This window comes from Archocentrus centrarchus, chromosome 4 (genome assembly GCF_007364275.1).
Source record: "Archocentrus centrarchus isolate MPI-CPG fArcCen1 chromosome 4, fArcCen1, whole genome shotgun sequence".
Taxonomy (NCBI): Eukaryota; Metazoa; Chordata; class Actinopteri; order Cichliformes; family Cichlidae; genus Archocentrus; species Archocentrus centrarchus.
In genome coordinates, this window is record NC_044349.1 from 37443130 (window position 1) to 37458899 (window position 15770).

The following is a 15770-nucleotide window of genomic DNA, read 5'->3' on the forward strand; positions in this document are numbered from 1 at the left end:
GGTGGAAGCAAAAACAAATTGATAATTATAAAATCTATAATTAACGAGCATTTTCTCCCCCGCCTCTCAGGTCAAAGCTGTCGAGAAGACGAGCCGGACAGATGAGGATGTGAAACAAGAACAAATCTCATGAGAGAAACACAAAGACTATGGTGTACATAGATCCTTGTTCTTTATCCTGCTCCTTGTGCTGAGCCCCATCCCCACCACCACATTCACCAACAACCATCCCCACCCCCCACTCCCACCCCCGTACGTTCTCAGTTTATCACTAGTGTCCTCAGCACCAAAAGCGCCCATTTCCTGTCAGGCCTTTGCTGCGGTGTGAGTCTCTTAGTCGTCACTGTACTGTACTGGAGTTTGTTCACTGCAGGATGAGAAATGGAGGGAGTAGCAACAGTTGGTTCTGTCAGATTACATGCGTGTGGTAATGTACTGTAGTTGTTGTCGGTGACACATCGAGCCTTATACATCCTTAAAAAAAGAGGCAGCGATGGGCATGTTAGCCTAAAGCTGCGAGGATCACGTTGCTACATTTGCATCAGTACAGCTATATATAAAGGTCTAAACTGATTTGCATACAACATACAGTTAGAAAATCGAGCGTGACAGTCACGCGTCTCTCTCTTTAGAATATTTCTCTCTTCTTTCTGCTCCATAAACCCTCTCGTATCCAGTAATCGGCCTCATATTCCTGAAACTTCTAGAAACCTTAGCACACACAGCCTGACAGACGAAGGGCATATCATCATAAACTTTATGTCGCTGTAGTAAATTCATGTCGTTTTTTGCTACTTGTAAGAGCACTGAGGGTATCTACATTTCCACAATCAGTAATCGGATATCATGACTTTAATTCTCTCATTTTAATCTCTACCTGAACTTTATTTGTTTTAAAATGTGATATATTTAGATATTTAACAGTTTTATTATTTATTTCTGCATGTATTTATTTTAAAAAATGCATTTATATTTCTAAAGTAGTAGTTCAGTGCAATTTCTGCACACTGCACTTTTTAATGAGTTCCTTAATTGTTTAAATAATTCAACCTTTTCCCCTCAAAGTTGATATTACTGATACAATTTAATAACTTGCAGCTGCTTTATGCTGTAAATTACTTGAATAAATATGATCCAATGTTAGATTAGGACAGTCACACCTTTGATCCAACTAACATGCGTCTAAAATGCCCAGTAAATTATTAGGTAGATAATATAATTTCACCTCAAGGTAGCACAAAGCTGCCTTATTAAATCACAAAATGATGAATTCTTCTTCACAGTACAGATATGAAGCTGTTTTTTCTGAATGGTATGTATAGTGAATAAATGTAGTGCCTCTCTTTTCAGGCATACTGCACAGCACAGTATGCCTCTGCACCAGTTGCTTTGAAACTGCATCCTTCATGCTGCTAAAATACTGTTCTGGGAGTGTCTGCAGGTCATATCATCACTTTCCTGCTTCCCATCATCATCATCATCATCGTCACTTCAAGCCCAAGCAGAAGGTTTTATTTATGGGGTCATAAAGTTTGGAATTTCCATAACACAAAGCACACTTAAAGAAACGTATTTCAGTTCTGCACACATGGCTGTATTAAAAGGAACCCTGACTCTGGTGACTTGTACCATTTATCATATTAAAATTGTTAGCTTAAATGTGATCCTAAACAAATGCACTGTAGATGTTTTAGTAATTAAAGCTGTGACCTCATAGGCTGCATACGGCTGCATCAGCCTTAGTTAGAAGCACTGAACACTTACAGACTGCTGAGCTGGCTGAACGGCCAGATTTTCGCTTCCTCTGTGAACGGGGTCGTGACCTTTGGTTTGCTTTCAGAGTGGCAGCTTTACTGCCAGCAGCAGCTATTATTTCCCATCTTTCAGGCTTCTTTGACTCGCTCTCCCAGATTTGGACTCGTTGTATGAACAGACTGTTGGCACAGGGTTTGGTTTTAGTCATCACTTATAACCAGCAGCAGCATTTGTCGGCTCTTTTAGTGCATCAGATGCATCAGTGCTGCAGGTCCTTTCTCTTCCTCTTAGCAGCAGGAGACTAGTTATCACGTCTCTCGTTTTCTTTCTGCTGGAAGTTACAACCAAAAGCGGCGCAGTGTGACAGTTTACGGTGTGTATACTGCGGGCCGTTAGAAAGACTTTATGTCATCCACACAGAATGCATTGCATACAAAGAGTAATTGTAGCCTTCATATGTAAAAATATCTGTTAAACATTAAGTACTTTTGAAACAACGAGATGGTGAGGCCCCATTTGAAATACTCTGGGTTCCTTTTAAAACATCGCTGAAAACGGCTCATGTTCATGTTTTAGTCCTGTTGGCTAATCTTTGGGGAAAATATGACTATGCACCTCATTCAAAAACCCTCAGCAGATGAATTTTGTGAGTTGTTGTGTGACGTTAGATTGATGAGCGTGCCTCAGGTCAGCCAGCCTACAGAGCACGCTCAGTGAGAGCGGGACATTTCGTTTGCACAGGGGGACAGCAGCTCAAAGCATTAGTATGTTCAATCTGTTTTTAGTTTTGCTGCTAATGTAATCCATACAGTACCTTCTTCATTATGTAGTAATAAGCATCGTTACAGAGGTTTTAAAGCATTTTGCGTGTTGTGGAAGTTCATCGGCTGTTTTAACCAATCAAACAACAGGTCAGAGTCTATTATAGGCCACCACTGCTTTGTCATCATCACTGAGAGAATACCTTATCTGTCTCGTCTCATTTCCTAAAACCAACGATGGCGTGCCTGGGATTGCTCCAGTCTGGTCTCCATGGTGATCTTTTCCTCGTGTTTTCATTGGGCCTTTTAATGTGCATCACATTTGAGCCGACCAAAGTTTTGTTGTTGCAGTCACAAAAATGTCACACTGAATGTAAACTGATCTTTGAAAATACTTATTCTGCTGAAACGATCGTTTGAATCGTCTTCACGTTCCGGTTCCTGACTGATTGTAGGTAGGTTATTATCAGGGAACCTTTTGGAGGCTGTGGGATGTATGGGAGGGCGGTGGGTCACTGTGTCCCGGTCAGGCATTGCGTCATGTACAGAGCAATGCTGATGTTACCTTACTGTCACGTTTTCAGTATCACCATCATGCTCTTGGCAGCCTTCACTAAATCTACTTTTTTTAATCCTTTCCCTTTTCAAGGAATATCATTTACATTTTTGTGCTTCCATATCTTTTTCGCACGATTTTGTTTCTTTCTCTTCAAACATTTTTTGCATTGTATATAAACACGTTTGCTGTGAACGCTGTACTATAAAGTTTCACCCATTTACACACTTAAATGGGCAGTAGTTCAGTCGATGTCTGAGTGTTGGAGTTTAGCGTCAGCTGTTTGTGTACACTAAACACATTGTCATCTATTAAATAAACATGCAAAATATGCAACACAAAGAAATGGACTCCTCTTTTTTTTTTAGATGATTTTGGATGATGTGACAGCGTTCATCAGGAAGATCCAAACTCAGACAAAAATCAAGTCAGACATCCAGGCAGCCAAAGAGATGTGGCACTTTAATTATGATAGAAAAAGATGGCAGGAAAAACATCTCCAAAGGAAAAGGGTATCACACCATAATACAGCAAATCTCTGTGTCTGTTTGTCCACGAACTCCTCGACGTGCTGTCGACCCCAACCAAGGTGCCCAGGAAAGATCAAACTATAAATCCTAATATTGTGCTGTATCATCAAAAACATGCACACAGGGCACTGGTACAGCTCTGTAGGTTGAGCAGGTGACCCGTATGCCGAAGGTCTGCTGCAGTACCCTGGCTTCCATTCTGCTCCCCTGTGTATCCCCCCCCCCCCCCCGGTCTCTATCCTACTGTCCAGCTATCATCTTCTTCTTTCAGCTGCTCCCTTAAGGGTCGCCACAGAGGGTCATCAGCCTCCATCTCACCCTATCCCTAGTATCCTCTATAACTAACCCTCTGAATGTCCTCATTCATGACAGCCGTGAATCTTCTCTGAGGTCTTCCTCTTCTCCTCCTGCCTGGCAGCTCCATCTTCAACAGTGCAGTATATCCACTCTCCCTCCTCTGCACATGTCCAAACCATCTCAGCCTCGCTTCTCTGACTTTGTCTTCAAACCGCTGAACCTGAGCTGTCCCTCTGATGTACTTGTTTCCAATCCTGTCCATCCTGGTCACTCCCAATGAAGATCTGAACACCTTCAAGTCTGCAGGTCTCACTACCATCTGTAAACCTTCCCTTTCACTCTTGCTGCTCTCCTTCTGTCACAAATCACCCCTTGACACTCATCTCCACCCTGCCTGCACTCTCTTCTTCACCTCTCTTGTGCCCTATTCCTTTGGATAGTTGACCCCAGGTATCTGTTTTCTCTGGATCCACAGAGACACAGTGAAGCTCCTTCTGACCTTCTCCAACTTCCCCATCAACACTCTCAGAGCAACCATCACATCTGTAGCTCTTTCTGAGCATGAAGCCACGCTGCCGCTCACTGATTATCTTCTTAACCCAGCTTCAACAACTCTTTCCCAGATCTTCATGGTGTGGCCCATCAGCTTCAACCCTCTGTAGTTACTACAGCTCTGCTCATCAGCCTTGTTCTTGAAGATCAGTACCAGCACACATCTTCTCCATTCCTCAGGCATCATCTCACTCTCCAAGAAATGTGATCAAAACCTCCCTGCCCTCTCTCCTTGACATCCCCATACTGCTGCTTAACACCGTACCTACCTCACCTACAGTATGTTCCCTTCACCTACATGTCCATTGAAGTCTGCTCCAGTCACCTCCCTCTCCCCTCTGAGGACACTCTCTACCACTTCATCCAACTCATTCCAGAATTCTTCTCTCTCTTCTGACTGACATCCAACCTGTGGGTGCATGCACTGAGAACATTCAACATCACCCCTTCGATTTCCAGCTTCAAACTCGTGATCCTGTCTGATGCTCTCTTCATCTCCACAAAACTATTCACATCCTCTTCCTTCAAGATGACCCGTCTCTCTCTTCCTATCCACACCACGGTAGAACAGTTTGAATCCACCTCTGATGCTCCTGGTCTCCTGCACACACAATATATCTACCGTTGTTCTCTCCATTTACCAGTCACAGTCCTTATATTTAAATTCCCTACTCTCACCTCCAAACTCCTGCCTGTCCTTCTCTCACTGCCTCCACGTGCCTTCCCCCTCTCCTCTTAAGCCAGCAGTAGCACAGTTTCCACAGGCACCCTGTTGGTCAACAGCTCCAGAGGTGGCTGTTGTTAACCAGGCCCCAACCAGTCCAAATCACATGCTTAATTTTACACCAGATGCCCTTCCTGAATCTACTGTTCCCATTTATCCAGGCTTGGGGCCGGCACCAGGAGTACACTGATTTGTGGCCCCTGTGGTTGGGTTTCCCTACTGTCCTGTTGCAAAAAAATACTAACGAATGAATTAAAAAAATAATTTAAAAATGCATTCGTATGGTGTTCATAAATAAATAAGTGCTTCTGCCTCCCATGTTAGATACATCACTTCAATCTGTCATGAAATCACTCCTCTCAGTTGCAGCAAGCTGTTCCTGCTTCTGCATAGCTTACCAGCTGGCTAGCAGGTAAGCATGAAGAAATAAAGTGTCATCTTGACATGACACTAAGCCCAAGGCAGCTGTACTAGTGTTATGAAGGGGAATAATAGCTTCCTGTTTAGAGGTCCCTAGCATTAAAAGTTTGAGAACCACAGGCTGGTTTTTAATAGTACAAATCACAGATACTTCTCATGCTGCAGGAAACTGATAAAACTGCAGCCCTGCAGTGTGAGAGCTGTTTTTTTTACACACATTAGGTTGTTGATCACAGACTGTATATAACAAGATGGACGTAGCCACCCTGACACCACCCACTGCTTAGTAAAATCATTAATCAGGCATACTCTGGTTTATCCTCCTTTAATCATCATTTACACAGTGAAAGTCCTGTTGTATTCACCCATGAGGTCATCAGGAAAACATTCACTGAGGTCACAGATTAAAGGGGTCAAACACTTCTATACAAACGTGGGTATCACCCCCTGCTGGCCATTAGAAAGAATGCAGGCTAAAGCTCTTCATCAGCTTCACCTTTCAGATGAGGGTCCTGCATCCATCTTTTATATACAGTCTGTGTTGTTAAAAAAAATTGTTGGAAATGGCCCCATCATTTCCTACTTACAGTGCAGTCCTCATAGGCTATAATGTATATACAGAAAACTGATATATATATTGAAAACATCAGCCCCCAAAAGCCAGTATTGGCCAGGCTGAGGAGCACAGCTAAGAGGCAGATTTCCACAACAGCTGGCTAAGAAAAAATACCATTTTTTTAAACCTTATTTTCGGGTAAATTCAGCAAACTTTAAAAAAAAAAAAAAACATTATTCAACTTTTTAAAAAAATCATCAGGTCAATTTAATTTGAAGGGGGGGGGGGGGGGGGTTCCTGGTGACCAGCATGTGGAATTTATCCCTATCTTGTCTAAATAAACCTCTAATAACCCTGTTATCATATTAACAAGGAGAGGGTCCAGAGAGAAGATTCGTGAAGACCATCAGCTTAGCACCTATCATCACCTGGCTGTACTCAACTACGTTTGGCCAGTTAATTTACTAATCCGCTACTTTGAATTTGTATTAAGATTGTTAAACAAGCCTTTTAATTCGGCTATGACTTTTGCTATTATAATTAATATATTCAGAATTTATTTGATCAACTATAATAAAGGTGTACTTTTCTGTTTTTCTGACCTAATGAAACACGTTATTGTTGTTGTTGTGTTAGAGACGTGTGGTCTTCATAAAACAGCCACACTACAAAAAATAAGTAAAATATTAGTTTATAGAAAAATGATAGATAATTGTAGATTAAACCTCCAAACAGAATATAAAGCATTTAAAAAGAGCTGAAACAGCATCCCTGATGTTGCCATGTCCGTAAGTCAGCGTTTTTAAAAACGGTTTCTAAAATAATTCTGATTTATAAATCCTCATCTACCAGACAGATTTTCATATTTTCCAACAGGACAAATGTCAACACTAAAATAAAACTAACCCTTCTTAGTTTACCCCTAAACTGACTAAACTCTGAATAATTTTTGCTGTTTACTAAATATAAAATATAAAATAAAAACAAATATGATTAAAAAGCACTCGACTCTCATACATGATGAATGATTAATGTCCGTTATTTCTGCGATATTAAATTGTGGGTTTCTCTTTAAGGCATCTGGCAACCGTGTGCGGGAAGTGACACGGACACGCTAGCTAGCTGATGATTGACACGTACGGTTGTAAACCGTTTGAAGCGTCTTCTCATCACTTTCCAAGGTCAGAACCAAGCTGTGGGGGTGCCGGGGGGTCCTGACTCAGCCTGAAGGCGGAATCGCAGAGAAACGCGATCTTTTTACAGACGGAGCGGCTAAAGTGACTCACGGAAAGCTAGCGTTAGCTGGAGGAATGGCCGACAGCGCCGCTTATCAAACATGGTTTTAGAAGTCCTCTGTGTCCTGATTGATCGCGAGGACAGGATGCAATGATATCTGGCTCCGGAGAGGAGCCCCCGGACAAATATGACCAGTAAATAATGGGTTCAAGCCTCGGTGCTCGCTTATTACAGCTCTGTAGATGGTCTGCTAAGGACTAGGTCTTATACATAACCCTGTGGAACCTGCGGGAAAGTTAACGCAGTGCAAACTGCGTGCGCGCGCGTGTGTCACGGTCACTGGCATCGGCGTGCGTTCAGGGGGTGACGCAGCAGACGCATGGCAGTGTTTTATGCATGATCATAATGTGCTGCCAGGCTCTGGTGTGCAGCTGTCACGTTAGAAATAAACAGCAACACTGAGAGATTATTTCTCAGTACTGAGCCATCAGTTTGCAAACACATGAACTTCCTGAACAGCACATCTGTGTTTCCCACATCCTGACAGTCTACAGATCACAGTGCAAAGGAACAAACTCTTGTAGTTTATGTAAACTAACAACAGTATTTTCCCCTTTTATAATTGAAGCAGGCTCTGGAGAACAAGCATTGCTTTTAGGTTTAAAGTCGTTCAGCCCTCTGTCACATTTTAATCTGTGAACATGAAACTGGATGTGAAGATAAAACAGACTTAGAAGGACACACACACACACACACACACACACACACACATAAACTGTCAGCCTCTGGCAGCAGTGAATGTCAGCTTATCTTCAGATGGACTGATTCTACATCCTTCTGCCTGACTCTGATTTATCTGCTCAGACATCCAAGTAAATATGATAAATGTCCTTTTTCTCTCCAGGCGTACTATGGCCAAAAAGCCTGATGATGTGCCCTTGGTACAGGGTCCTACCTTCAGTCAGCATAATTTTCATCACTATTCAGAGATGAATCTAGACAGGTAAGGAAACTAATTAGGTATTTAGCAGACAAGTTACCTGTGCAGCAGCAGTGCTACTGTAGCTTAGGGCTGCTTAATTATGGCAAAATCAGACTCACAGTTTTTGGGGGCAAAATTGAGATAACATTGATTTACCACGATTACTCAGGTTTAGGTAGGTTTGGGAAAAATTGTAGTTTTATTATATTTATAAATATAATAAAACTACAGGGTGCATGTCTGCCCCTTACCTGTGGAACACCTGGCACCAGGAGGCACTATGGGAAGAAGGCAAGCTTGCAGAGGCAGTGTGATGCTTTGGACAATGTTCTGCTGGGAAACCTTGGGTCCTGCCAGCCATGTGGATGTTATTTTGACGCGTACCACCACTGGAGCCCCGTGTTTTCACACACCTCTGGGACATCATGTTTCGGTCCATCTGATGGACCCAGGTTGCACCGGACTGTCCAGGAGCTCAGTGATGCCCTGGTCCAGATCTGGGAGGAGGTCCTCCAGGACACCATCCATCCATAGGAGCATGCCATGTGGGGTCCATACAAACTACTGAATACCTCTTTGAGTTGCTGCAGTGAAATTTCAGCAGAGTTTTCCAGCCTGCTGCATCTGTCTGTTCACTTTGATTTTGGGGTGTCAACACATTACCCAGCCCATATCAGAGGAGATATCCAGCAGGAGGTTTTTTCCTGTTGAGATCTGATGAGTTGCTTTTATTACTTTGAGCAGTGCATGTAACAGCAAATAAAAATAGCATTAGGCTACTGCTCCACTTTCACATGTCTGGCTGTGGACAGATTTTGCAAACAGCGTGCAGTCATGAAGCTTAGCAGCTGTGTAGCTGTGCTCAGAATGAAGGCCGAGTTCCAGGATGGACGTTTTTTATAAAGTAATGATGCAGCAAAGCCGATCTGGGTCCACGTGTTGATAATTGTTACAGCTGCTGTGCTTCCATTGCAAGACGGTCTCTAGCTGATTGGTGATTTGATGTTTTATGAATATATGATGACACATACACTTACAGTAGCACAATACTCAAAGTGTGATGAGAGTGCTCTTTGTATACTTCAGGATCTACATGGATTACAACGCTACTACCCCCCCGCTGCCAGAGGTGATTCAGGCCATTTGCGAGGCCCTCGAGGACGCCTGGGGAAACCCGAGTAGCAACTATGTAGCAGGTGAAGAAGGCTTGAAAACTGTGTCACAACCTAAATGTTTAATATCATTGTTATTTCTCAGAATTACATTTTAATTCATATATTTTGTTAAGTTTGTTAAGTTCTTGTTGTTTTAAATACTCCTACCAGCAACAAAGTGTTTCAGTCATTTGTGTTTCCAGGTGCTAAAGCTAAAGCTATCATTAATCAGTCCAGAGAAAACGTGGCAAGAATGGTTGGAGGGAAGGCGGAGGACATCATTTTCACTTCAGGTGGCACTGAGGTAGGCAGGGATGGTTTCCCATTCAGAAAAGCTGCAGCATTAATTTATGAGCTTAGGAAACTAAAAACTGTGGTTCACAGCACACATTGTGTTTTTCAGGCCAATAACCTGGTGCTGCACACTGCTGTGGAGCACTTCAGGAAACACTGCAGGGCTGCAGAACAAGGTGCAGGACACCTGAACGGACGCACGGGCCTTCCTCACATTATCACCTGTAATGTTGAGCACGACTCGGTCAAACTCGTGGCTCAGCACCTTGAGAAGGAAAGAAAAGCAGGTAGGAGAGCACCCTGTACAGCTTTCATTAAGATTTATATGAGGAGAAGGAGGACGTACAGGCGACCTCGTAGGCGTCATGTACATGCTGCAGGGTTCCAGTGGGTCATAAAAAGTCTGAAATAAAATCAAGATAAATACGATTTTAAAAATGTTTTAAATTCCATGAAATTTTGCTGCCAATGAGAATCATTTGGTAAATATTTTTTCTATTATTAGATAAGATCAGGTTTATACACAGTGCACACCACTGTGAAGAAGACAGCGTCTCTGCCTCCTCCTCAGCGATTTTAAGCTATTTAATTTAAGATGGGTCGACGTGTTGGAGGACTAACCCAGTAGAAAGCCTCTTTTTCCCATTGTTTGGTCTTAATTTGTAATTACTGAGGTTAAATGTGGCCAAAGAAAATGGTGGTAGCTAAAAATAAATATCAGAGGCGCAGCAGCAGCACACATCTGAAAGCATGTCAGCGCAGCGGGTAATTACAAACATTACCTTTAAACGAACCAAGGTTCAAATTACCTAAAAAAAACTCCTCACATTTACTTCTTTTCTCAACTCAATGTCTCTTTTCCGTAGATGTGACCTTCGTGCCCGTGTCTAAGGGGACAGCCCGTGTGGAGGTGGAGGATATCATGGCCGCTGTGCGGCCCAACACGTGTCTCATCTCTGTTATGCTGGCCAACAATGAGACGGGAGTCATCATGGTAAGAGGAAACAGTCTGGACTGATATTACTGAAATGAGTTTCCCTGTAAAATAGAAGATTAAAAAGCAGAGGAGCTGATTATTTCAGCTTGTTATAATTCTAAATTAAAAGCAGAAAACTTTGAGCTGGATGCTGAAACAGCTTCTTCTTATCAGCCAGTCCAGGAGATCTGCCAGAGAATAAAACCTCTGAACAAGCAGCGTGAGCGGCTCAGGATCCTGCTCCACACGGATGCCGCTCAGGCCCTGGGGAAAATCCGAGTGGATGTCAGTGAGCTGGGAGTGGATTACCTCACCATAGTGGGACACAAGGTGAGGATCTGCTGTGGACACGATAAAATCCATTTCTAGCAAGAATAAAACATTATCAACAGGCTTTGTTGTGTTTCTAGTTCTACGGCCCTCGGATTGGCGCTTTGTACGTCAACGGACCTGGAACGAGGACTCCGTTGTATCCGATGCTGTTTGGTGGAGGACAGGAGAGGAACTTCAGACCAGGGTGATGATCTTTACTGAGTTAAAAAACTGAATATGAAAGACTCAGTGGGGATGCTGAAATAAATGCATCTATTTTCTGTCTTTCTCACTGTTACAGCACAGAAAACACGCCAATGATTGCAGGTCTTGGAAAGGTGCGTTTCCTTCACTGAACTTATGTTACTGGAATGTCTCCATGGATGGACTGATGTTTCTCTAAAAGCATAAAACATCTTTCCATGAAAAATCAATTCGTTCAATTCATTTTTATTTGTATAGCACCAAATCACAACAAACAGTCGCCTCAGTGTGCTTTATATTGTAAGATAAGATCCAAGAATACAGGAAGAAACCTCCAGTAGAACCAGGCTCAGGGAGGGGGGGTCATCTGCTGTGAGGGGGGAGAGAAAAAAAAGACATGCTGTGGAAGAGAGACAGAGATTAATAATAACTAATGATTAAATGCAGAGTGGGGTATCAACAGAGTAAATAAGGTGAATGAAAAGAAACAGTGCATTATGGGACCCCCCCCAGCTGCCTAGGCCTATAGCAGCATAACTAAGGGAGGGTTCAGGGTCACCTGATCCAGCCCTAACTATAAGCTTGATCATAAAGGAAAGTTTTAAGCCTAATCTTAAAAATAGAGAGGGTGTCTGTCTCCTGAATCCAAGCTGGGAGCTGGTTCCACAGAAGAGGCGCCTGAAAGCTGAAGGCTCTGCCTCCCAGTTGGTTCCATCTGAGCTCCTGAAAATCACCTTTCTTATATTTATTGAAGCCATGCAAGATTTTATACACACTATGAGTATTTTCTGAGTTACAGAACTTCATAAGTACAGGAGAGATCCACATGAACGTTTCAGGGTTGAAAACATATTTAAGCTTAATAAAATCTGTTTTTGTTCACCAGTTTTTCTGAGCGTTGGTATCATGAGATATGTCACTGTTTCAATAAACTGCACCATATTTAATGTAGAGAAATCAGCATTGATACCTGGATGTTTGACAAGTTTTCTGATAATTCAAGGGGGAATTATCAGAAAATCATAGCAGGTGAAAAGACTCATTTTTATCTACATCTGTATACCAGGCTCATCTTCTAGCTTCAGCAAGTTTAAAAGTGATTTAGTTCCAGTTTTCAATAGTTGAAATCTGTTTTTAACCCCTAAAGTTTCATGAGGATGTCTCTTGTGTGTATGCTCAGTATTTCTGCCTGTGTCCTGTGTACTTCAGGCCTGTAATCCAGAAAATGTTCATATGTATGAAAGTGAAACCTTGTATGACTTAATTAAATAACTTTTTTCAGATTTGCATGATTTTACAGAGGATGACTCTGTACTGAATACTGAGTGCCTCTGAGTCAGGTTTTCTCTTCCTGCTTTATGACAGGACATGTTCACCAAAGCAGCAAAGCACATTTAAAATAAGGACAGACGAATGAGGGTTACTCAGCCCTAATACTGTATATACAGTTTTCTTTCCACTGTCACATGTTAATATTCTCATAAACAGAAGATCAAACAACATCCTACCAACCTGAGGAAACAGCTCACATTTATTCACAACCAGGTAAAAAACTCAGGGCAAAGGTACCGATTTAATTTAAAATATTCATTTTAAGGCAGTATGTCAGCCCACAGGGTCTTCTTTACATGCACGTCTTAGCAACCAGGTTGTTGTTGTCATTAATGATTTAATGTGATGTATGAAAAAATGATTTATGAACAGTAAATGAAGTCATTAGTTACACGTTATAAATGCTTCATACAGACGATTGGAGCGCGGTGCCGCCGTGTCGTTACAGTAGAACTGCAGTGAACAAACAGCTGGCATTGTTTTGCTTTGTATCCCAGAAAACCTCAATAAATGCTTCATTTATGAAGCAGGTGATGTTTAATGTTTAAAAAGAATTTAATGTCTTGATTAAATTGGCTCAGGAGGAAGAGCAGGTCATCTACTGATCAGAAGGTTGGTGGTTTGATTCCTGCCTGCTCCGGTCTGCATGCCAATGAGTCCTTGGGCAAGATACTGAACCCCGAGTTGCTCTTCGATGCAGCCGTCGGAGTGTGACTGTGTGTGAATGTTAGAAAGTGTTTGCATGAATGGGTGTGAATGGGTGAATGCTAACGTGCTAGGTCCATTTAGCGTGTGTTAATCTGTAGCTTGTGGTGGAGTTGTTGATTCACACAGAATTAATCAGTAATGCTCTAAATATAAATAATATAACAAATTCCAGCATTTAAACAGCTTTCAGGTAAAGTGATTTATTACAGCTGAATCTGTTGTGTTAGCATTATAATCACGGGCCAGACACTTGTTATTACTTGTGTTACATAATATAAATTTAATTAACACCATAATGGAGTGCATGTGGCCAGTTACCAGGGACCCTGACAAGCATGTCTTTAGACTGTGGGAGGAAGCTAGAGAGAACCCATGAAGGCGCTGGACCAACATGTGAATTCAACACAGAAAGACCAGGAGGTTCAAACTGAGGGCCCTCTTGCTGTGAGGTGTCAGTACTAACCACTGTGCCACCCTGATGTGTGTGTTTACTAAACATTTTTAACCTCTGGATGGCGCTCAGACCACAGTGTGTGCTAAGAAAACTGTCCCCACACCATTACACCACCAGCAGCAGCCTGGACTGCTGACAAAAGGCAACTTGGTTCATGGATCCATGCCATTTTACACCATATTGTGTACCACAGCAGAAACAGAGGACTGTTTGTTGTGATTTGGTGCTATATAAATACAACTGAAATGAACATTTTTGCCTTCACTGGATAGGACAGACAGAAAGTAGGAGGAAAGCAAGGGTTCAGGGTGGGATCGAACCCAGACCCTTGCTGTCTTTCAGCATATGACTCACCCACTCAACCAGGTGAGCTGAACATGAATGGAGGTTTGTGGTCTGTACCTGCAGACTTTTAAGCGTTGCACGGCCACCATAAGCAGGTGTGGAGGTGTTTCTAATAAAGTGTTTTGTAATAAAAGCGCCTCTTGTACAGTTGCTGATTTGTTGTGTGTGTGTGTGTGTGTGTGTGTGTGTTAGGCTGCAGAGCTGGTGACCTCTAATCTGTCAGATTATGAGAGTCATATGCGGAGTATTAAACTTTACTTGGAAGAGCGACTGCAGGTGAGTTTGAGTCTGATTGCTGCTAACGTCAGCACTGTACTTCTGTTCATTTACACTGGAATTAGTTTGTCTTGAAACTCCTTCCTTTGCTTTTCTTTCATACCTCCAAAGGCCGTCTTTGCAGACAGGATCCACTTCAACAGCCATTTCCCCGGCTCTGATATCCTCCCTAACACATGTAACGTGTCCATCCTGGGTCCAAGATTACAAGGTGATGTCACGACTCTTCTCTCTCTGTCCTATGTCTGTTTGGCCTGCCGGTGCCAACAGTGTCCTCCAACCCTACACCGATGTTTGTCAGAGGCAGGTCATGACCTGCATGGGGCTATTTGTAAACGACAAAGGTTTTGAATGATTAATCTCTCTCCCTCGTGCTTTAGGCTGGAGGGTATTGTCAAACTGTAGGAGGCTGCTAGCCAGCGTCGGTGCCGCCTGCCACTCAGACAGTGGAAACAGGTAAAAGAGTCCCTTTTCTCACCTGTTACGCTTTTGTCCACATACTATATTGTTTGCAGTGACACGACCCCCTCCCCTGCCATGCTCCTTTCATGTCCATCAGACCTTCCCACATCCTTCTGAGCTGCGGCGTCCCCTCAGAGGTGGCAGCGAACGCTTTGAGGTTGAGCGTTGGCAGGGAGACGACCGAAGCAGATGTGGATGCAGTTGTGGAGGACTTGAGGGAAACCGTGCAGCTGTTGGAAGAAACAAACTGATGGCTTTCATTTGCACAGAGTTATTCTGCAGGTCAAATCAGGATGCACTAAACAGGCAGCATCTGTGTTTATTAATACTTTAGCTGATCATGTAAAATGGATGAAATATTTCATATAAATAATAAAAGTGGAGAACTCAGAGTGACCTGAGGGATGATGTTATGGAGGAGTGTACTCAGCTTCCATCACGTCATGTGAGGAGCTCTTTGCTAATTGGAGTGGGGGCACATGTATGAGTGTTATGAAATAAAATATTTACATGCACTTTTAATATTTTCTCAAATCAACCATGAAATGTTTTATGTAGGTTATAATATTCGACATGCACCAGCTGCTTAGTCACCCTTCTCTTTGATTAATTTTTAAAATAGTTGTAAAAAATGACTCTCATTGTAATCCACCATGCCTTGGCTCCGACTTCTCCCATTACTTAAGTTTCCGTGCTGCTTCAGCTCCCCCATCTCCAGTGAAGTGTGTGTGCATGTGCCAGCATATGGTCACTGCCACACAAAGAGAGAGCAGGAGGCCACGGGTGCTGCGCCTCCACCCGTCTTTCATTACCTTTCTTTCTCACCGCCTCTGACCCCCTCCCTTCTCCCCAACAGCTACGCTGGCCAGCTGGCTGCCGCTCGA

The 15770-nt window shown here is 42.8% G+C and overlaps 2 protein-coding genes across 3 annotated transcripts in view; both read left to right on the forward strand.

Annotated features, from left to right (window-relative positions):
• Positions 1-3406, forward strand: part of kif1aa (kinesin family member 1Aa) — a 50216-nt gene extending 46810 nt beyond the window's left edge. For both annotated transcript variants that reach the window (XM_030728239.1, XM_030728240.1), the window contains one exon: positions 71-3406. In XM_030728239.1, coding sequence (XP_030584099.1) covers positions 71-113 — 43 coding nt within the window. In that variant the 3' untranslated portion in view covers positions 114-3406. The remainder of the gene's footprint in view (positions 1-70) is intronic.
• A 3823-nt stretch (positions 3407-7229) lies between these two features.
• On the forward strand, positions 7230-15482 carry scly (selenocysteine lyase). The gene is made up of 13 exons (XM_030728241.1): positions 7230-7332; positions 8292-8390; positions 9456-9565; positions 9727-9827; positions 9927-10104; positions 10684-10811; positions 10968-11123; positions 11204-11310; positions 11407-11443; positions 14341-14424; positions 14536-14635; positions 14805-14880; positions 14984-15482. The coding sequence occupies exons 1-13, from the start codon at positions 7277-7279 to the stop codon at positions 15135-15137; spliced, it is 1386 nt and encodes a 461-aa protein (XP_030584101.1). The 5' UTR covers positions 7230-7276; the 3' UTR covers positions 15138-15482.
• The last annotated feature ends 288 nt before the right edge of the window (positions 15483-15770 follow it).

Bases quoted from the DNA above. Each gene is read 5' to 3' on its own strand.
- scly (XM_030728241.1), top strand. From the start codon at position 7,277: ATGATTGACACGTACGGTTGTAAACCGTTTGAAGCGTCTTCTCATCAC. The intron at 9,828-9,926 runs GTAGGCAGGGAT...TGTGTTTTTCAG, and splicing joins TCACTTCAGGTGGCACTGAG to GCCAATAACCTGGTGCTGCA. The intron at 11,311-11,406 runs GTGATGATCTTT...TCACTGTTACAG, and splicing joins GAGAGGAACTTCAGACCAGG to CACAGAAAACACGCCAATGA.